This window comes from Anguilla rostrata, chromosome 4, assembly GCF_018555375.3.
Source record: "Anguilla rostrata isolate EN2019 chromosome 4, ASM1855537v3, whole genome shotgun sequence".
Taxonomy (NCBI): Eukaryota; Metazoa; Chordata; class Actinopteri; order Anguilliformes; family Anguillidae; genus Anguilla; species Anguilla rostrata.
Window position 1 is genome coordinate 47632526 of NC_057936.1, and position 23973 is coordinate 47656498.

At 41.9% G+C, this 23973-nt stretch overlaps 1 protein-coding gene across 2 annotated transcripts in view; it reads right to left on the bottom strand.

Annotated features, from left to right (window-relative positions):
• Positions 1 to 23973, bottom strand: part of plxdc2a (plexin domain containing 2a) — a 116627-nt gene that overhangs the window by 67406 nt on the left and 25248 nt on the right. For both annotated transcript variants that reach the window (XM_064332835.1, XM_064332836.1), the window contains exon 2: positions 3821 to 4038. In XM_064332835.1, the coding sequence (XP_064188905.1) occupies positions 3821 to 4038 (218 nt within the window). The remainder of the gene's footprint in view (positions 1 to 3820; positions 4039 to 23973) is intronic.

Here is a 23973-nt window from a genome sequence, read left to right on the forward strand (position 1 = left end):
CACCTAAAGGAGCCCTGTGCTGTCCCCCTGCAGAAAGCCTCAGGCAAAAAGGAAAATGCACCTTCTTGGTTTGCTTTACTTCAAACTGATAGGGTACCAAACAATCAATGCTGAATGGTTACCAAACACAGTAGAGGGGCCTGATTAGCAAGGCAAAGCACAGAATCAACAAGAGTGATTCTCAGCCAGACAGTACAGATCAGGGGTAGGTTCACATTTACATTCTGATTCCGTGTCATTTCAAAGCATGATCAAATACATGCTCCTTTCAAACGAACAAAGTGAGAGTTCTTTTAAGCCTGAACTGGATGGACAGTTTAATAAAACTTGCGTATTTAATGAGTGACCATACAGTAACACACCATCCAGGATTGAGATGAATCACCTGCATTAAGACTTCACCACAGAGCTTTCTCTAGATCACATATCAAATAAGGCAGCCTTGGCAACAGTAACCATGCTGACCCTCACACCAATCTCCACACCAAGGACCTTTGTCCTTTCTACCTTTAGCTTACACTGAACAAGGAAAGCAAACACCACACATAAAGAACACATACCAACACAAACATACACACGTACACTCTCTCTCTCTCTCTCTCTCTCTCTCTCACACACACACACACACACACACACACACCATCCTTCCGTCCATTATCTATACAAGCTTATCCTGGTCAGAGTCACAAGGGGTGCTGGAGCCTATCCCTGCGTACATTGGGCTAGAGGCAGGAATACACCCTGGAATTTGCCAATCAATCTAATTTATTTGATTTATTCTTTTTATCTTTATTATTATTTTTATTATGCTTATTTGTATGTCTGATGTCCTTTTCCACTTGATATTGATTTTTTTTATTCTACCTCTATTTTTAACTGTTTGTAAAGCACAGTGTGCTATATTGCAGGAAAAGTACTATAAAAATAAAGTTATTATTATTCCGATACATCAGTGGGTCGTACAGCAAATTACCTTCTTTAATTAAACCCCAGGCATACAATTATGTGGCATGATATAGCGATAACACCACAGGAAAGCAATCATTTCAAGCATGGATGAGCTATTATTACCAATATACTTGTAAACTGCTGTTTAATTAATTTCATACATTACAATAACTTAACTTTGCATTTACATACTGATTCAAGAGAACATCCTTGTGCAACATCTATGCCTGGGCTTGTTTGCCTGAGGATTAAACTTTTAGCCAAGAAAAAAAAAAAAACACACACATAAATCACCCATCTGAATCAAATTGCAGTAATTGCTTACTGGCAACAGCAATGATTTCATAAGCTTATCTCTGCTAATCACATAATAGACATTTATGAAGATGTAGCTAGCAATTGGTCTACGGTACATGTCTGAATAGCCATGCATCATTATATTAAACCAGATGTATCTAGTGCACTGCTTACTGTACATGGCAAAAAGTAGCACATAATCAATAAAGGGCATACTGTTATGCAGAACTTAAAGTACTTACAGTACAAGCTTAATATCAAACTGAATTCAATATTATAGCAACTGAGTTGGAAATTTTGCTTTGCACTGAATTTTTACAGGGAGCTTTTAATCCTATTTGATATCTGCACCAGGTGCACCATAATAACGTTGTACTTTGGACAAAATAATGAATGAGTGAATTGAAATGTAACCTGCCCTGCTTAAGTTTCCTAAACAGTCTTGTGAGGGAGTGCTTATGTCTGCGATGATGCAGTGTGGAATTTTACATGGCACCGTCCTCCAGTCAGCACTACCAGCAGGCTTGGAAGCTGATATCAGCAAAAATACTGCCACATTGGGATCTAGCAGTAATGTTGACAACTTTTTTTTTCATATTGAGATTTACATCCAGAAGAGCTTTACAAATATAAAAAACACAGGACAACAACAGTAATAAAAGTGGTGACAGAATGAAAGTTAGGGCATGTACTCGATGGCTGTTTGGTCCCAGAGTTTTTTTCCCCCACATATTTGAATACTTCAGTTCAGGTGAGAACACATGCAGGATAGCCATCTTATCGCAGTGTTCCATCAGAGCGGCTGACTTTGGGGCCTGTCTTCAGCAGCTACGGCTGCGTGGGAAAACGGCTCGGCGTTTGGCTCTCCCAGCGTGCCGCAGCAGGCCCCAAAGCCACAAGACTACGCCCCCCCCCCCCCCAGGCACAGCGCGCCACGCCCTGGGCAGGCGTTATGATGAAACCTGCGAGTTCACCTTGGGTAATGGTACAGTAGAGCCAGCTGTCATACTGGGGTGAAGTACTGGCATCTGTCCTGTGGATGTAACGGGCTGAAATCTGCAGCACTGTGAGCTGGGGAGAGGGTGCTCGTCAACACCAGCAAAAGCCCAAAAGTCCTCATGAGAACAGGGTGTGTGTATGCATGTGTGTGTGCATGTGTGTGTGGGCGTGTGTGTGTGTGTGTCCCTTTGTGTTTCCATGAGGAACAACTCCATAAATTACTTTCTACAGATATCCCTATCAAAGACAAATAAAAAGAACATAAGAATAAGAATTTCCACTGATTAAAAAGGACCCCCAAAGAGATATGTAATGAGAAACATAAAATTTCAGTGTAAGTGTGCCAAAACAGACTGCAGTCTGCTAGGAAGAATTAACTTCATATTGCCCACTGAGAATTCTCTCCCATTCTGTACTATACCCGCTACCACATGTTATGAAGAATTATTATTCAAAAAAAAGAAAAAGTCAGGTGCTTTTAAAAATAGTCCAGCCATGAGTACATCAATAAGAAAGGTATGATTAACCTGATTGCACAGCTATATGTCCATATTCGTCCTGGCTGCCCATGCAAATGAACCCCTGTCATTACTGCACACACATCTCCCTTCTAATATATCCTGTTCAATTGAGGGTCATTACAGTCCCTGCTTTCAGGATGTGGCTGAAAGCGCCAATTTGCCAGCACGTTCGTTTGAGTAAAAAATAAATATATAAATAAATACAAATCAATAAATAAAAGCGTGTGCATGCTGTTGGGGACAGTAATAACAATGTTCCTCCTCAGATACATTTTCACACAGTGAGGCAAGGGTCTGGGTATTTACAGAGAGTCTCTCTACAAACGGATACCGGTAGAGCCCTCATTATAAATCTTGTGCCATATATCAGAGGAGTTGGTAATCGAAGCTGCCTTACACAGTACTGCCATGATGACATCATAGAAAGATGAACCACTGTCATCTTACAAGTGACACGGCAGCGACTGCTGAACACGCTGCAAAAACGAACAAATGTCCACAAAGAAATAAAACAGAAACAAACTGTTCAAATCAAATTAAACCTAAAAAAACTAAAACCAATCATTTGTCTCGCCAAAGTTCATACTTTTACTTTAGATTGACTTTTTTCCTCAATCTGGACTTTTCAAAAGTGCAATACTCCATATTGAGAACTGGTAATTAATACCGATGTCCTCTGTTCTGCTGTAATGCAATATTCATACTTCAAAGTTCATAGCCCAAAAGTCCTTGTTTCTATTATTATGTAATATAATCTGCTTACCTTGAGGATATTTCCAATTGATTCTTATTACCCAAGTCTATTTGGCAGCATTATTATGAAATCTGAACTTGAAGTTGCACTGCTTTTTGTCTGCTTGGAATTGCTGTGTTAAGTTCAATGCTGCTTTAAAAGCCCAAGGTTGAAAGCACTATATAATGCCTTGTGTTCAGTGTGGCACTGTCACCAGAGCCCATGTCAGCACTTTCAGCCCACAAGCATGTCCACATTGCTTTTACTTCACTTCGAATGACCCGATGTGTCCCCCAGTGAGGGGGGCACGCGGTGGGCGCACCTCGATCTGAGAGCTGTTGTCGTTGTCCTCGTCTGACAACAGGCCGGGGAACCGGTCCGGGTCGGTGCTGTCCGACTCCTGGTCCTGGCTGGCCCTGTTACTGTCCGTGGATTTGGGCAGGGAGAGCCACCTCCTCCACCTGCCGCTGGAGAGCTTCACCTCCACCGGGTCGCTCTCCTCCGAGGGAGGCGTTCCTCCCACGTGCGAGTACAACCCCCCTGAGAAGGAGGAGAAGAGGAGAAGGCACTAAGATTAGAAGAGGCGCCGATGGAGAACACGTCCGCTGTGCTTCACGAGCTCAGGCAAGACCGCACATGACTTTGGAGAGCACAAGCTGCTTTCTGCTTTGTCTCACACAGCCACAGCAGCACTGCAGTACTCATTTGGTTAAACTTGTTCAAATTAAAATTAATTCAGGAACAAAGCTCAGACCGTTAATAATTCAATTTCAGGCATATATTCAATTCTAAATTTGAAAAAGTATGGCCTCTTCTTACTAAGCATTAATCTTCAGGCACTTTTACAATTCACTTATCTCAGAAGGCATTTTCATTATTTTTCTAAAGAAAACCCGATTTTGGCTAAAATTAACTAAGCAGTGACTCAGATATCAGCACACAAAGCAAATGCAGCTCACTGATCCATCTGACAATCCTCTGACGTAGTGTAAGAACACAGAAAACATGCCCAGAAATGTAATAGCTTTGTGAAATTCAGAGTAAATAATAAATGCCCCATAAAAAAAAAAAAAAACACCAGAAAGTGTCAAAGTTTTAAGTTTTTGTGGGTGGTGGCTTTGCCCCACGTAACTGCGTCATGGTATTAGACCCCGATGGGACAGCGGGTGACATGAACCAGATTACGGGTGCAGATAGGCCCTGTGTTTCCTCTCATGGCTGGCAGAGTGCCATCCCTAGGCTGCAATTACATTCTGAGTAAACGAACTTCCTGAGTCACCCCCCTGGTGCAATTTGGAAGATGCGTGTATTATTTTCACCACACAGATGCTAATTAATTCCCCGCATAAGTTAGAGCAAGTCTCATGCTATTATGTCCCAACACCCTAAAGGTTGATTTTAATCAGCTCTCTATTTGTCTCACCCATTCAGTACTCAATGAAATGGCGGCACCGCTAACAGGCATCCTTCAGAAGGATAAGCAGGCCGTGCGAGTGAAGTGGCGGGGCTTAGGACGCTAATTCTGTGCAAAGTGGAGTCTGACAGCACAGCTCCACAATGAGGCATCCAAAAAGGTGATGGTCCAAAGCGGGGGGGTCTTTCACATTGGTGTCAGAAAGAGAGAGAGAAAGAGAGATGGAGAGAGAGAGAGAGAGAGAGAGAGAGGGAGAGAGAGAGAGAGAGATGGAGAGAGAGAGAGAGAGAGAGATGGAGAGAGAGAGAGAGACAGACAAAGAGAGAGAGACAGGGGTGCAAAAGAGGACATGGTTCACAAATCAATGTGCAATTCTACCCACGGGTGAAGGTAGCATCCATCAGATGGCTTGCAATCACAAATGGAACGCCCATATAACAATGGCCCAGATTTGCACTTCAAATATCACAATACCCGCAGCCTACAGCTTGACTGATCCACTTTATTGGCATCAGAACAAGCTAAGAAACAAGACATGATTGTCAAACAACAATGTCCGTGTCACATGTGCCATGACACAGATAAAGCAGGACTTGATGGTGATGGATATCCATATCCCAATACATTACATACCTTGCAGTAGGCACTGTCTGTGCTTTTATTTGAAATTTGTTCATTTGAAATAAGCATGAGTGGACAAATTGATAATGCTCACCTTATCTCAACATATGAAAGGATAAAAGATTTCAAACATGATTAAGGTTCAAATTAGATTTAAAAATTGGATTTCTTTTCCCTTAATGGATGTAAATTTACCATTTACACGACCATTGCTTTCACCTGCTAAAAACTGGCTCTCTGTATGAGGTCACAGAGAGAAAACAGTAAGGAACACACAGCCTAAACTCAAGATGGTGAGAGATACACTGTGATCAGGGGCTTTGCAAATAATCCCAAATTTCTGACTCACAGAATGCAGGTGGCAACTTCGTTGAGAGCCATTAATCATATGTAGCTTTACTGAAATCTAATGTTCTTAAGAGCCCAGTTTGTGATTTCAAGGGGAAATCTCAGAAACTGTGGTTAAAAGAAAATCTAAATCCCCCCCAAAAAAAATCCACACACCAATTTAAAATGGAATGGCAGTGGCACCAGTCAAATGAAGCCCCATCTCATTTGAAAGTCTATAGTGATAGGTTATTTTGTACACGTACTGTATTAGTCCGCTCTAATTTCTATGCAGATCTCACTCGAGTTGTTCTTAGGTGTCTGAAGCAGCTCCTGTATCCAAGCACTCACCCCCCCCCAGCCACCCACCCCCCCAGTCTACACAAACTGAGGTTCATTAGTTACATCTCCAGACAATGTGGTCCTGCTAGACTCCTCAGCACTGCCACTGTATATCTGAGTCCAAAAGGGACCTATACATTTACTGCAAGTGTAGCTCTTTTCTCACCCTTTAAATGGCCTTTGTTAGGCCTGAAATGCATATCCCCAAACTAAGCTATTTCAAAATACCATGACCAGAAAGTTAGCTTCTTTTCCCAGAGGTCCAGTATGAATGGTGATGATGACTCATCTGCACCACCTGCATGAAACTCTCCTTTGTTCCCCCTCTCTGATTCACGCTGACAATGCCCGCTCTTCCATTAGCGCAGTCACAAAGCACAGCTATGTTACTGGAACCGCTTACTCTTTAAATTGGTATCCCAACAGGCTGGGGCACAACTTTCCATTGTGTCGCATCTTGTTTGTGCTGATTGAGGCTTTTCTGTTGTTTATACTGCAAACAATACGCACCACATATTGGCCAAAGTGTCTAAAGCCTCCCGTTCTCCCCGGATTTAAACAATGAAAAATCCTTTAAAATGTACTTTACTTCAAAAAAAGCTTTATTTCCATTTTAATTCAGTTCTTCTTATCTGTCAGAAAAATCTGATTTAAAAAAATGGCAATCACGCTGTTTCTTCGAGCGACTCAAGACTGATTTGGGAGCAGGATGACTCGGACTCCTTCCTCCTCCATCTGGATTATTGCGCTGACTGGACACTCCAAGGCTGGGCCGAGCTCCGGAAAGGAATGCCTTTCCATTCGCCGGAGAGACGCAGTCAGGGAGAAAGAGCCCGTGCTCCAAGGCAGCCTCCCGCTCCCAGCATTATCTGCCTGTCAGGCCTTTTCCCTGCCTCCAGTGCAAATGTTCCGTCAATGTAACGGAGCCAGAAAATCCTGTTGCTCAGCAAAAACCAACTGTCCTGGCATTATCCCTGGCTGCGGCGAGGGGGGGGGGGGGGCGGGGAATCGGGGTTGGCACATAACAAATAACATTTATGTACGCTGTGCAAATAAAAAACAACAAACCGCAACAATCATCCGATGATGATGCACTGTGCTTCTCCGGGTGGTGGTGTGCGGTTGTTTATGAAACACCGGCACATGCTGGCCTCATGAACGTCCATCTCAAGGCCGTCATCGCGCATTAAAGATAGGCGATGGACATGTGCGCAGCACCACCCAACCCGGCTCATACCCCCCCCCCCTCCCGAAAGCCAGCAGACCCAGGATCTCGCAATGACACGGAGGCGCCCAAACGGTTTTCACCAAGGAAAGCAAAAAACATTCCCCAAATTCCTCTCTCCGGCTCTAAAGACATTAGGCCAGGATGCCGGGATGTTTCCTGTGCGCGGTTAAACAAGCCTGTGCAGCACAGCACGGGACTCCTGTGTGCATCACTTCAGGGAAAAAAAAAACAAGACAAAAACAAGTGAACAGCAATAGCTCACAAAAATATCTCCGTTCTCGGTGTTACAGTAGTTTTGGCAAATAACTGCGCAAGCTGAAGGCAGCGTCACTAGAAATGTCTTGCTTTTTTTTTTTACAATTAGCAGCTTTTTTTAAATAGCAGATGTTACCTCTTAACTGTGATATATTGGTCAAACGCAAAATGGGACAGTTACCTGTATGATAAAGGCTGCAGTAAAAATGAATTGCTTACATATGCCTCAGGCGCGCAGTAACTGTACGCACCTGCTTCCTCTTTTGTGAATGGCAGTTTCGGCTGCAAAAGGTTATTTCACAAAAAACCCTCTCGACTTCGATGGAAAAAAAAAACACTGCAGACGGCGCCTCGTTCAAGCTCTCCGTCACAAAACTTTACTGTACTTCACCCCCTCGTGAGAAGAGATTTGGACTATTCAAAATGAAAGCCCTAGACATCATGCTCATGACGGCATGCTCATCAAAGCCTGTTTTGAGTCTTCCAGCACAAAGCTTCCAATCAGTTTTTAAGGGTTAGCATTAGGTTTAATCTGCCTTACACATGTGAATTGAATCTTTGATATGCTGAAATGAGAGGTTTGGATTTTAATAGCGAGTGAGAGAAAGTGGGGAAAAAACAGGGTGCTATGACAGACTGAATTATAATTTACTGTAACAATCTCTATAATGACAGGTGTGCAGTGATAATTATACAGCCTCACACATGCTCAATTTCATTAATGGATGACTGGATACTTAAACCTTTCATATATCCCTGTGTATGTCTATACATTATTTACCTCTGTTTATGACACACTATGAATTTGAATGAAGGGCAGTGACTTCACCCAAGAATTACTCATATCCATCTTCCTGGGTGCAAAAAATAATAATAATAATAATAATAATTTGAGATGGATTGGCAAACTGTCCAGGGTGTATTCGTGCCTCTCACCCATTGCACGCTAGGATAGGCTAGAGCCTCTGAGACCCTGACCAGGATAAGTGGGTGCAGACAATGGATGGATGGCTAATAATAATAACAATAAAATGCAAACAGATATTATACTAATTAAATGGAAAGTACTTAAATTAATAATGAAGGCCATGAATGTAAAGACATATAGAAGATGTCCTTATAAACATACAGTCACTGGATATGTGTCTGTTCAAATGTCAGTCAGTAAAGCTATGTACACTATGAATTTCCTGCTAGTAAAACATATAAATGAAGTGAATGTGAAGTCTCAGAAAATGGCCGTTGTCTTTAATCACTTGTCTTTTCATGTAATCATTCAGATCGTAGCGTCCAGGTCACCTGTCACAAGGCCACATGCGAGAGATTTCACGGCTGACGAGACTACAAAAGCGTAATTCGTCTCCCCGGTAGAGCGACAGACCCCCCCCCCCCTTCCTTCCCTCCCCCGGCTGCCAGGTGCAGGTCACGGCGGTCAGAGGAAGTTGAAGGATCGCGGCGGAGTCAGGAATGCTGCGAGACACCGGGACCTGGCAGCCCTGTCTGCCCTCACACGCCAGGCAGCCGCCGTTCTGCCAGACCTCCTGCAGCAGACGCCTCACAGGACACCTTCAATCTGCTCTGAGGCCCCAGGCGCTGGAACCACTAGCGACTTCAACTTTCTTTTTGTTTTGACACATATCTAAGCACGTAGCTATTCACTATCTGTTGTTTTCAGCACAAAGATTTGATAATTTTGATTGACATGACTGTGGTATTTTTTTTTTTACAATTCTCCAAGTTCCCCCCCCCCATAGGTACTGTGTAGCAATCCCCAAAGCATGCTATGTTATGATATATAGGTAAATCATACTGCTTCGTTGACTGATTCATTATATTATAACAGTGAATGGGCCAATCTCTTTATACTCTCAGCCAGTCCAGAAGGCAAATCTGTGCGTGTTTGTGTGTGTGTGTGTGTGCGTGCGGTGCTCTCACTAAAAAACGTACTCTTAATCTAGAGTCCCATCGCATGCAATAAGCTCAGGCTGTATCCCCAACTGCCTGACCCACTCCAAGGACACTTTTCCACTTAAGCGCAGATAAAAATAATTTCAGACATGCCCAGGGAGGGAAGCACGTCTCAGTCAGACGGGAGCAGCTCTGTGAGCTCTGTGAAGTGCTGGGACTTGTACAGACACAGCCAAGGCCCGGGGTGAGAGAACCCGGTGCTAAACTGCGAACAAAGAGCGTGAAGGGGCGGGGTTTGAGTGGTTAGGCCCTGCCTACAGCCCTGAGTTGGCGGGGCGATTAAAGCAGCCCACATTACCGTCAGTGGGACAGGTACTCCCTGATAAATCTCCCGCTTGATAATTGCGCCCTGTCACAGCCAGGACCTACGCTGGCTCTCACACAGTCAGACATACGTCTCCTGAGGAGAAAAAGAAAGTCGGAAGCGCTTTGGTGGTGGAAAACAATAAAAAGACATAGCTGCTAAACACACCTCTGAGTATCCATTAGAGTTCCCCATAGATTCACCTCTTTCCCTACCCTGGTGCCCTCTCTCCTGAGCTGGCTCCTCCTGAAATGGCTGTCTGCAGTTTTGATGAGCTGAATCCATACTTTCTAGTAACACTGTTCAGTAAAAACCTGTCCAGTAACAGCTGAGCAGGCATTTAGGTAAGGAGCTGAATTAGATTAAAAGGAAGTCGTTAGCCTGATTTCCATTACCGGTATGGCCATTACCATTACAAAGCTACTTAGCAGGATCTTTAAGCTTTTGTCATGTGCGTTGTTAAAGGTGAATCACTGTTCAAAAGCAAACATGTTGAAATGGTTTAGACCACAAACAAGGTGAATAATAGAAAATGCTCCAGGGGAGAGAAAAAAGTTACTACAGAGAGGAGACAAGTGGATTTATGGTTTGAAAGGAGGTATGACAAGCAGAGAATTGCAGAGAGGTGACACACATAAGTGCAGTGTTACATTCTATGCTCTGAATGAAGTGCCTAGAATAGAAGTGAATAGAAAAGAGAATGCAAATGCACAATTTAGGGAACAATGTGCCGGTAACCCTGGGACAGAGCGCACCATGAGGCATGCCTGATTTAGACATGCGGGCTGCTGAAGGTGGCTGGCATCGTCAGCTTGACCTTCCATTTGCATATAAATGTAAGAACAAAAGACCAGGGGGCACAAAGCTGAATTCTGCACAAGGGCCTTTTCAACTAACAATCACAGAACAAAAAATGCACTGTAATCATAAGAAAGAAAATAAAAAAATAAGCAAAAATAAGCACTGCTCATAATACCACCAGTAGCCCAGGATTGCACATACAATCAAGTCCTCATCACTTGAAATATGCCATTGGTGTATAAGGACCGTGCTCAAGGGTACAACAGTAGCATCGAACCTGAGAATTGAACCTGTGACCTTAAGGTGACAAGACCATTATACTACACTGCTGCCCCAATATGATATGAAACTATCTGGCCAAAAAGCACTGACATGACTCTCATAAATGTCAGAAATATGTTCTTTTCTATTACGCAATGCACTATGAAGCTTCATTTCCACTTCCTGTAGTAAACAGACTGAAATTTGGATAAATGAGGATGTAATGTATGAACAGGAAATGGTGATTAGTCTACTGTGGTGCATAATTAAGAATAAACAAAATGAATGCCGAAAAAGATAGATCTCGTTAGGTTCTCTAATACAGTATTGAAAGTACTACAGCATGCTGACAGCCATAATTACTAATGTAGCTTGGTAAATATTAGTTAACTGCATTTCCATTGTTTAATTCAGGGGTGTTAAACTCCAGTCCTGGAGGGCCAGTGAGTGCAGTGGTTTTTGTTCCACTCAATTAGCTAGATTTAATTAGTACATTTAGTTAATTAGATGTGTACCTTTCACATGGATGCATTTTCTGAAATACATTGCAGTAAAATACAAAAATATAGAATCTCCCTGCTGCTGCTGTGTGCTATTTTATAAAAAAATATATATATATCAAGCTGTGCTACATGATTGGGATAATTAAGGCATCACAATCAGAGACTGCAGTAGAAACAAACACTCACCAGCCCTGTGGGAAAAGAGTCAATTTAATAGACCAATTTTCCAAAAAAAAGAAAAATTGAATTCTTTTCGGGTTTTTGTTATGGCGTATGCTGCGGTTGATTATGGGAAACACAGGGTTGAAAAGCTGAATTCAGAGGAAATCATGTCTCAGCACTACTCACAAGCTACAGTGATTGGGAGTAGCAGATTTCCATTTGTTCTGGACCTGTCATACAAGACAAGCAATATTGCGTATGTGTAATGTGTGTTTTTCACTCATTTTCTGATCCTCTTATTAACCATAATTTATGTTGCAAGCAAGTTCTGCCACTTGGGTGCTGAAAGGGCAATCTCCCTCTAGATATTTGTACCAGTATGAATTTACTTCCCACAAAAATTTGAGAGCGTGGGACAATTATATTCTGCAAGTATGCCACATGCTCAGGGTTACATTTGTGCAGACACTTGAAATACTAATGACACTACACACTATGTACAGATTAGCATGCAGAACAACACTTACCACTAGGATTTCCAGGTTTTCTAAAATAAAAATATAAAGAAAGACAAGTACAGGTTTTCTAATGCCAAGTCTGTATACAATGATGACTAATTTCACACCAAATCCAACCTCTGGAGCTTCCTGTCAGAACCTGTCCTTCAGAGTTTCAGTCACATATCTTAGCTGAACATTCAGAAGAAACAAATGGCTGAGGACAGTTTTTTGGCCGTGCATGAACTTTCTTGTACACCCTACAGGGGAGAACCAGAGCATAAACACGTTGTCCAAGAAAACAGCTGCCATTGAGCAACAATCTTGTTTTTGTAAGTTCAGGTCAATGGTATGACTTCCCATAAGACAGCCACACACGTAGGCCTATTATCTGCTTTGGAGATGTATACAACTTGGATGGAACATCTGAATTCACAGCACATAAATAACATGGCAGATTAGAGATAATGCATTAAACTGAACTTGTATCGGTCCATTGCGCGATTTCAAACAGCTGCAGCAATTTCACATTAAAAAAATGTATTCCCTGGAAAGATATATCTTTATTTTATGGCTCCCTACATGAGAATTTCACTCAATGTATGCACAAAGTTAACTTCACCTTAAAAAATGAGGGTCCTGCAATGCAAACAGCTGCTGTTAAATGAGACAGTACTGCAAATGGATGGTTTGGGAGCAATTCCTGGCCTCATATAGCATTAGGCACACGCAACACTTTATAGGAGCTCAGTGGAATATTTATGAACTCTCCTTTACTCCCCAGAGACATAACAGCATATTGAATTAGGTGGCTAATGTTTTACACCTGTGTCTGGTACTCACTTTGTCCGACTCAAAAATATATAATCTGGGGAAAGGAAATACCAGATAATTACAAATTAACAGCAATTAACAGTGCTGCGACACAACATGTTTGGAACGGTTATCTAAATCCCAGTTAACAACTGCAGGGTGAAATTTCAGTTGAGAAAGAAAAGAAGAAGAAGAAGAAGTGCTAGAAAGTAAAATCCTATGCCCAAAGTGGTAATCACATTAAACCTGTGGAGAATTAATTAGATCAAGATTTAATGGTGCATTCCCACATTGCTCTGGGACACTTGAGCGTATTAACAAGCTTGTCTAAAGTGGAACTGAGCACCAGAGGTGAGTAGGTTTTGTACTTTTTTTTAAATGGCACACTGCTGTCTGTTTATTGCTCTGGTTCCAGTATTTTAAAAAGCTAGGTTTTGCCCTAGGTTCAAATGACCCTGCAACAATAGCTAGAATAAGTCTGTATGAAAACAGGACATATGGCTGTCAGTGATTGTGCTGGAGTTTAAAATGCAATTGAAGGAAACCACATTTTAGTTTCCATGATGCTGTCCATTTCCCAAAAGGCATACGCAAAGCTCAGCCATGATGTCCTGAAGCAGACCGCCTCCAGACAGAAAGTGTGCATGGCCATGGGTGCCAGATCACTGCCGAAACAGAACACAGTATTATCTCAGCGGGAGAAGGCCCTGGAAGAGACCACTCTTCTTCCCACAAAGCAAAACCACTGTGACAATTATTCTTTTTGAATAGAAGCGTAAATGTACTGCTATTTATTTTGATCATACTCAAATGTTCCAAGTCTAAGCTGTGAGTGGCTGCCCACAACAAAAAGAAACACTTTGCTGACTTGTTTTAATGCTAGGTCAGCCAATATTGGTTCCAAAGCAGAGTGTCGACAATCATGCTTTGTCATATGTTACATAGGGACCGTCTCTAAAAGTCGGTGAAATAGACAGTCTGGCCTCTGCAGAAACATGCCGGAGCAGTATCTGAAAGACTCATGGCAGACAACACAGTTAGCACTGGAAAGCTTCACAGAATTTCCTTTTAGCAGACATCACAAGTGTAAGCTTTCGTTGGTTGCTCATAATTGTATAGGGTTTCGCTTACAAATTATGCTCGGAAAAGGGAGGAGTGGTTGTTTTTCTCTTAAACACATAGTCACAAACCATGACTGTAACCACCATGTGATTCACTACATCCAATTTTCACCATGGTGGCTTTTTTACATACTTAGTGGTTCACTCAGCACTGACTGGTCAACACTTATGTTCTCAACACAGAGAATGTCAGACAGGGTAAGGGAGAGAGATAAAACGGGAGCATACGCACAGAATTATATTTTGAGTGACAAGTGGACCATTGAGGAAAAAACAAATAGCATTTATTGAAATATAACATATCATTTGAGAATGCACAGCCCTTTATTTGCCACACATCAGGTGACTAATCCAAATCCTCCCTAATCGCAAAATTTCAGACAATTGTGTACATGACTTCAAGTTGCCTAAGTCTAGTTTGCTGACTTGTTTGTCAAAATCTATTTACACTGTTTCCAAAACAAAGCCAATTAGATAAGCATTTATTGTAGCCAACTAATTTAATTTGGTTCTTCCTAATCTTTTTTGAGCAGCTTAATTTTATGTTTAACTTGGCCACGGTTCTTTCATTTGCACAGACTATACTACATAAAACCAAGAATTTTCTTTGCAAAGCTGTTCATTTCACAGTGGAGACTCATCAAACCTCAGCTCTTGAGAGACGAGTGATGGCACACAGAGGATGTTCCTCATTCAGAATGTCTGCATATAAAAAAGCAATCCTGTCTTTGTCCACACTCTCCAAATGTGCCTCCAGCACCAATGCCCCAGGAGGGCCTGTTCAACAGACCCTAAAATTGAAATGTCACCCCGTGTCAATTCCTGCCTCTGTGTTGGCCATCATTGGGGGCAGTTTTATCCCTTTCGATGTCTGGGGCACAGCAGTCCTGTAAAGAGAGCAGGTGCCCCATTCAGAAGTGTTACTGCTGAGACTGCAGCACCCCATCTGTGCAGCTCTAAATCTAACCTGCATGGAGGAAATTCAGCTTGTACAGTATCAACCCTCCCCCCCCACCCTCCCTCCTTCCCCCTTCCCGCTTCACCTCACACAGCACATGACAGAGCTGTGAGGTGCAGGGTGGGCATCATCACCGCTACCGTGTGGTGAACTTCATGAATCTTACAGGGAATCTTTCAGAACATTCAAGAAAGTTCTCTCTCGTATGACACTGCATGCAACAGAGAGAGGGAATTTGTTATTACGTGCCAAGCAGAGCTGTGTAGAAACAAGACTTCTGATGGACAAGCAGTTCTGTCATGTTGACAAATTCCTTGTATTACATAACAATCACTTACCAGATGTTCTCATCCAGAGTGACTTATAGAAGTGGAGAACATCAGCATTAGTCTCAGGAATACAACAGATATCATCAAGAAGGCACAGCAGGCCCATTAATATTCAATATGTGAAGAGTTAACCAAGCAAATCAACAATTATCACTGCAAAACGACTTAAATACACAACACAGATAACCTATCTTGACACAAGTGTACATACAGTTGGTTACATCATTATCTGAATTAACAGCTATATCATTATTCCTAAGGGAATCCTAAAAAAAGGAATACAGCTAAAGAGGGTCAAGGGAGCCATGCTGAATCCTGAAGAGGCGGGTTGGTTCAGCATTAGATATTAAAGGACAGCGTCTCTGCGGCACTGGTGCGTTTCCCACCACCAGGGGGCCAGATAATAGGAGCTATGACCTGAAAGTGCAGGCATGATGGGTGGGAGGGGCCAACTGCTCAGAGGACAGAGAGGTCGGGTTGATGTGTAGGGTCTGACGAGCTTCTGAAGATACAACAGAGCAGTCTCTTTAGCGGCTCTATAGTAGCTCTAAGGGTTTGAATATGGAGCGAGAGGGGAAAGGGATTAGTACATCTCTAATGGCGGAAGCAGAGAGACCAGCAAGGATGGAGCTGCAGTAGATGAGAAATGGCCGATACTTGAACTAAGAGGGTTGGGTGGGCAGATTCTCTGATGGTGTGTGTGTGCCCATATGTGTGTGCGTGTGTGTGTATTTCTACAACCCCACCCCAGTTTCCAAATGATATTTGGCCTAGGTTTCCTTGAGAATGTTCTCAATTTCCCTCAATACATAATAGTGCAATACACTGGCACAATATAGAGTTATTCCTGTTTTAAGCCCATATTTCTTTGCTGTTTTAAATATTTTAAATATTCTCTTAAGGCATTATCCGATACTCTCAGCCATTGGATCATCTGTCTTCAAGTGCTTTTTCAAACTGTTTATCTATAATTATGCTCTGAATTGATTTTTGTCACTGATGGATTCAATTTCATTTTATTTTTGCCCAATGTTCATGTTACGCCAATTGTCATGTTGGAATATATCATACTAACCAGATTTGCTTATGAGCAGGTCTTATGAAGCTGGTTTGTTGAATTAATTCATGTTTGCATAATTCACATTTTGAAACTGCATATTAGCATTTTTACCATCACACACACACGCACACGCACCTGCACACGCACACACACACACACACGTGCTATTAAGGTTTGTTGCATGGGAGTTGTAGGCTAATTTTTTGGCCATGTCTATTTACTGCATCCCGAGCTAGTTTAGAGGCAGTAAATTCCAGCTTGCTACTGTACATCTTTGAGTAAAGTGTAGTTTATTTCAGTATTTAAAATATCTTTGGCCAGGTTCATTCATAAATATTTAATTAAGGAGATTTATAAGACATGGTTATTCATGTGGTACAAATGTAATAGTATATTAATTTTGGGTTTGATTTACATTCACCTGAACCTTTTAATGAAAGACATAAGTAATGGAGATGACAGCCACAGTTTCATAAAGTAAATGAACACATTTTCTCTACCCTGGTAAAACACATTGCAGTTATAGTTATTTATTTTGTCTTATAAATTCTAACAGAAAAAATTGCAAATGCTAGTGGAGAGAAAAGCAAACCTCCCTTTGTGCCTTCTTCTAGAACTATTTTGTTAATATTTAGCTGATAATATGTCCTCCTATTGAAAGTGTTAAATATAATGTTTTAATCATGTTTAATTAAAGCTGAATTCAAATGGCCATATTACTGCATTTATGAAGTACAAATTAATAGAATCAAATGTTTCTTCACACTACAGCATGTTAGCATGCTACTATTAGCATACTGGTTTTCTGTGACAGATGCGACAAGACTTCCCACAGCCTAATGCCCTAACTGCCAGACAGGTATGGGGAAAAACAAGACATTCTCAGTGAAAAGAACTGAAACCATGCCAGGCTGATGTATGTTAGGAGATCAAGCAAAACCACTCTGGAGTTGCTGTAATGAATTAACGCTCAGAGCTACACGACAAGAATGAAAACTGCCTTCAGACAGAGAACTGTCAAGACTTGGAATGCAAGGGCGCTACACTGTAATTCTTGTTAAGTGGTGTTCTTGTCACTAACCACTCAAACACTTAAAGACAGCTGCCACCGAGTCAGTTGGTTTCAGTGATTTGTATATGCCATATAAAACTGGTATGGCACAGCGGTTTTGTGTTTGAAATAGAAAATTTGGTTAACCACTGATCTGATCGTAATTCTAATCAAGTACATGATAAAAATGTACTGCTGCTGCCGTTCAACAGACAACTCCGGCGGCCTCTTAGCACAGATTTCATAGGAACTACCTGCAGGGCAGTGAGTGTAATTTCAAACCGCTGGGATCAATAGAGGGGCTTTGAACTGAACGAATGCTAATTACACTGCAGTGTCTCAGACAAACAGTGGCACAAAGTAAACAATCACGCGTTGTGACTTTCCACTTCTGTTCGACTCCGCGGCTGAGAGTTGGCACCGGTGGATTTTTAAAAATGTATTAATTTATTTATTCTTGTCTTATCACTGTGCTGCTGTTTTTTCCTCTCAGGACATCAATGTCCAGAGGAAGCGCTGTCTCCAACTCGTTAATTAATCAACTCTCTCCCTCCTCGTTTCCAGCATCGTTCCGATGATTCCCTGAACTCCGCGTGTAAACAAAGCCCCTGCTCTTCCCAAATGATTATTAAAAGGCAACATGCTGGCAGGAAATAAACCTTTGAGTGACAGGCCAAAATCAGACGGTGCAAAAAGCAAAGCCTAATCACGCCGAGCTTATTTATGTGAAGAACACAAACATGTTTGCAAACAGACCTCCTGAAAACAGTCTCTATCCTCCTGGGGAGAGTGAACACATGTCAACCACAAGTTAAGTGGGAGGTGGATCTCGCCATGTGACTCTGGAGCTGGACTGGTGGCTCCAGTGGGTCCAGATAAATCTAAGGCTGCCTTAACAGCCTCTATTGCAGCTCCAGGGTCTTCGGTACATCATACTGTATATATTATCCTACCTGTTTTTGGTATCCAAGAAGGGCATTTTATTCTAAACTACCACACGGTTGTATCTAAATCTTTTAGTGATACATGTCATGATGCTGAGCACTGTTTTAGCTGCATGCTCCTTCCGTTTTGAGTATAGAACAGACATTCAAGAAATGACCAGTGAAATATTATGAATTAACTGACTACCCTGCTAGGCCTTTCTTTTGCTCACCCAAGAATGGATTAATGAATTCCTGTTTCCAGCACATAATAGCATTACTGTATCAGCAAAGACAAACACAGGCAAGGACCACTGATAGCTTATCCTTAAATACAAACTTGCCACATCCCACAAAACCAGGAAGCATTTCGACCAAACAAAAGGAGACAACCAGGAAGAAATGGAGCTAATACCAGCAAAAGGAAAGAGCGCAACCAAAATCTGGCTCTGGTCAATAGGGCTGTTAAGCTCAGAAAATCAATGCCATTAATTCCAGTTCCTTTTCTTTTTTTCAGATTAATTTGTTTTTTGTTTTTTTTTCTGTACCAAAGGATAAAAAGGACAAAAGGAGAAGAACAAAACAGGATCACCCAAGTGTAGCAAATGTAAGAGATGCTGAAGTGAAGCTCTGAGCGATAACACAGAGAAATGAGTTACCGCACAAGGGAGCGTTGACCCTGCACCTCGCTCTACCCCTCAAGTTTACTGAGCACCTTCGGTGACTGCATAGGAAGCTGTGCACTCCGGGAATCTCACAAATTTGTTGACAAACTGTGAAAGAAAACAGCTTCCTTCACGGGGAGTTCATAATTGAGCAAGGCCTTCTAGGCCCACGGAGGGAACCAGTAATCCTCTGCCTCGACTATCAGAAACACCAACATGGCGCATCACCGAGGGAAAGGCACCATTATCTATCAAAGTCTGATATGCCATCTTACCACAGGTAATAATTTCATCTGTTGATAAAGTTCAGTTATTAACCAAAGTAACCCAACAATGAGTATGAGACTTTGAGATTTCCGATTTTTTTCCCAGCTGAGCTTCACAACAACACTAGACAGTCCCTTTGAAACATCCCCACAATCGCATATCAAATCTTTAATTTACAAGGAAATGGGAAGTGTGCCTATGCCTTGCCAATACTTGCCCTGTTCACTGCATAACACTGATTTCCTATTAATTTGTTTCACACAAGTTAAAAGGTTAATCAGACTGCTGTCATCAGTGTCTCTACAGTAAACAAAGCATTCTTGCCACCCCAGTCCTATTTATGTCAGAATATTAAACAAGTCACAGCATTTAGTCCTGTCTCCAGCAAAATGCCAAGCTGGAAAGATGTTACAGCAGAAGCCAGGCTAGGAGCTACTGCCTTTATTTTGTCAATTATGTTGGTGATTTGTCAAACCCAATCCTCACTTAGTTCTCTCACTTTCCTGTAATTGAAATGCCAAATTAATTGACATATCACTGGATCATTTTACGCTGAACTAAACTAAAATTAATTGTAGCATATGCAACAGGATAGCAAAAAAACTAATGAAGCACTGGAAATGTGCTATGTCTTAGTGGCAAACACTGTTTTTCAATTACCGCAAAGAGATAACAGCAGAAATAGCTTCTCCTATCACGATGCTCATCACTGTCCCTGTAAGCCCAGGAGGATGTACCGCAGGAGACAAGCAGAGATAATGCCCCTCACCCAAAATGCCAACCTCTGGAAAACCTTTGAGCCGCATCAAAAATTCCCTGCACTCTTACTGAGGCCAGGGTATGCATGTTCCCATCACATCAGAATGGGTTTGTTTTGAATGAAAGCAAAAGCAAGTACCTCTTGCAGTGTAGCCACAGACTTCACTGCACGTCAATTTCAATGACCAATATTTTAGACAGGTTTCTGTGTAACCAGTCCACATCAGCCACAATCGAGAACTCTCCCTATGTTTCTGTTTTAAATATCAGATGTAACGACAGGGTCAGAAGTGACTTTCACCTTCCGGCTGCAGCAGAGTGATGCACTGTAGCAAAGGTTCCTTTTGCAAAGGCCCATCAGCACAGTGTCCCCCTGTGTTAGTGTTACAGTTCCCTATGTGCTACAGCGGCACTGCTGCCAGCACAGATACATTATTTACAAGTTTTAAAGCCAATGAAAGACCTGCCACGAAACGGAAACGGGGCAGCAAGTGCACTTTCCCTTCCACTCCGCAAAGACAGAAAATGGTACCATTCCAGTGTTTGGCACTCCCAACACACACACACACACACACACACACACACAGAAGTAGACACATGCATGTAAAGTCTAACTGCATTTCTGAGGCTGATGCACAGGCAGTCACTCACGCACAAACACACTGACTCCTGTTGCAATAGAACAAGCAGTGAGAAACCAAAATAGTCATCTTCCCAGAAAATAAATATTTACCAGATGTTTTAGAGCAAATGACTGGTTTGCCATACAAATACAATGGTTTAGTTTGCATAACACTGACAGATGATTCATTCAACGTAAATAAATCATTCCGACACAGAATTTTGATTACATCTAAAAAACAAAATTCTGAGGGATAAACAGTAATTATTATGCAATTAAAAGATGGTTTATTTGTTAAATATGAAATTAAAGAAAAATTGTTCAAATTAATTCTACTAGGTCTTCTCTACTGTAGGTGGTTGTAGCATAAGTTGTACAGGTACTGTATGTGTGCAATGTGCAATGATTTGGCAAAGATTTGACAAAGGTTTTACAGTGTTCTATTAAGTATGGCCATGAGGGTTTTTCGAAATTTAAAATAGATATTTACCGGCAGACCTGATATATTCTATTTAGAAAGAAAATAAAAAGGGAATCCTGGTGTGGATGCACTGGATGCCTATCTGATATTGAACAGCTACATGCCTACCAGGGGGAACACATTTCAAATGGACTGCACTGCAGCTGAAGAAGAACAATGTCAACAAAAAAAAAACTGCCTTTTCCCTCCGGCTGGCCAAGTCAGTTGCTATCCTCAAGATAGCATCCTGGCTTTTTAAAGATCAGCTCGCTGGAACCTGGCACTGAAAGCCAAAGCCAAATCGACTGAAATAATCTTGCGAGCCTCGGAAGGGGGTCCGTTTCTTTTTCTTCCTTTTTCTTTATCAGCAGAGCCTGGAATAAAGAGCTGTATCTGTTGTCTGGCAGTTACACAGAGCCTGTGCTGAGAGACAACACCGTTGAGGGAGAACCAGACCAGAAAAACAGAGCCACAAGACACACCTGGGTGTGGCTCCTCCCCCACTCCCTTCAGGGAAAAATTAAACAACCGCACTGACTCCTGTCAGAACCAGCAACTGTGACATGCAGATAATTTGACTATTACTGCAAAAAGAGCTCATTTGAATCTGTGCAGGATCGTTTCAGAGGGCTGCAGGTAACTAACTAAAACTAAGAATTCTGCAGGGCTGACATTAAAGGGGTGCAATATCTGTACAGTTGTAATAATAATGGGGAAGCTTAAGGCAAGAATAATTTTTAAAAATCACTCACATTATTCAGAAGATGGGCAGCTACTGTCAAATATATTTCCAGTGAAATGGATTTATATTCATAAAGGATCTTTTTTTATGCAAATTTATCTGCTGATGTTCCACTGGATAGTGGATAGCGATATGGATAGCGCCCCACACCTGCTGCACACCAATGCATTTATGAACCTGGCTGTTCATAGCGGAATAGAGGCTTTGTATTTCAAAGTTCCCTGGTGACGCGGGTAATCACGGTGACACATTTGTGCCATGTGTTCTGGCAGGCTGCGACCATAGCTTGGCCTTGCTCTGTGCCATTGATCACACCCAGGCTGACAGATAGTGTATCTCAGAGCTGCCAAAGGTGCCACTATGGGCTAAGGAGGTTCACGCTTTAAGGAAGACAGGTCTGTGGGCAATCCCCTCCTTTTTACCCTCACTGCACAAGTTGTAGGTCAGGGCTGCCCAACCCTATTCCTGGACACGTACCGCCTTGTAGGTTTTCATTTCAGCCCTAATTTGGCACAACTATTTCTACTAATGGGCAGCTCAAAGAGATCCCTAGCTGAATGAGGTGCGCTTTGTTATTGTTTGAGTGAAAGCCTACAGGTAGGACAGATCTTCAGAAACAGCGCTGGGCAACCCTGTTTTAGATACTGTACTCCAAGGAATGGGAAAAAAAAAAACGGTTCAAACCATACATCTGGATTTGGTCTGACAGGAAATAATGTGTAAGAATTTATCATGTAGCTAAGTACACATGTTTCCTCTTGGCTTTACAGTTTCCTGTACTATAAATTGTTCTTACTTCTCCCAAAATGTTTTTTTTTATTTATTAAAAGGGGAGGAAAAGAAATCTCATTTGAAAATAAATGTATTGACAGACAGCTGAAATAATCTGTTTTTCAGGCAGACAAAAAAAAAACAGCAAAGTAAAAACTGTAAAAAAAAAAGAAAAAAAGGCTGTTAAAAATATATGGTTCTGTTGTTTATAAGCCTGCAACAGTGCGAAGACCCTAGCTGCATGTCACAGCGTGCGCCTCTGTCACCAGCAGGTAAAAGTAAAAAGTGGAAACCTGTCAGAAACACTAATGGAAAGCACCGTGGGGTAAACTCTGGCAGAATATATCGCCACGGCAACAGCTGATGGCAGAAAATATTAAACTTTTTTTTTTTTTTTTTCCCTTCGGACCAAGAAGCCGGGGGGATAAGAGTTAACACAGCAGGGCAGTGGTTTATAGCTGGAGCGCTGAAAACACAAAGCCATTACAGTCCAGGAACACAGAGCGGAGGCAACATGAGATCCCTGCCTGTTTATCCCCACGGCAGTCTGCACCAGACACCGGCCTAGGCATTCTACTTCTCACATCAAAGGGGCCTGTTCACGTCAAAAAAGAGCTGAATGTTCAGCCAGGAGGCCAGGAAGGATCTTGCAAGAGATCTTCTTAAGCAAGGCAGTTCCCTTTATGTGACAGATCGTCCTCTAGTAGCAACACAAGAGGAAGTCCAAAGGCCACAGAGCGCTGGGTTAGCTGTCCTACCCCTGTGTAGATTAGCACTGGCTCACCACTCTTCCACGCTGGCAAATTTCATTAACACCAAGAAGTCGCTGGCTTTTCATATCCCTTCTAACAATTGTAATTCATAAGGCATAAATTGGTTTGGGTGGTTTACATATTTCATTTCCTGATGCAAGATTCTCGCAGACAAATTTGTTCCTCCAGTAATTTAGTCTAGTCCAAATAATAAAATAAAAATATTGAAGAGCTATCACAAACACAAGAAATAAAATGTTTGGGATAGACTTTTTTCATGAAACACAGACCGATTTTCTGCTGATGAGAGTAAAAACGTTAAGTACAGGAAGAAAAAAAAATACACGTCTGGTACGCACGGTGTTTTGGGATCAAAAATAAATCATCACTCTGTCTAGTGAATATAACAATAAAAAGCATGGTATGTGTCCGAGCTGATCGCTGTGTGAACAAACCTAAAAGACTGTGATGAAATAGGCTGAGCATGTACCTTTGAAAG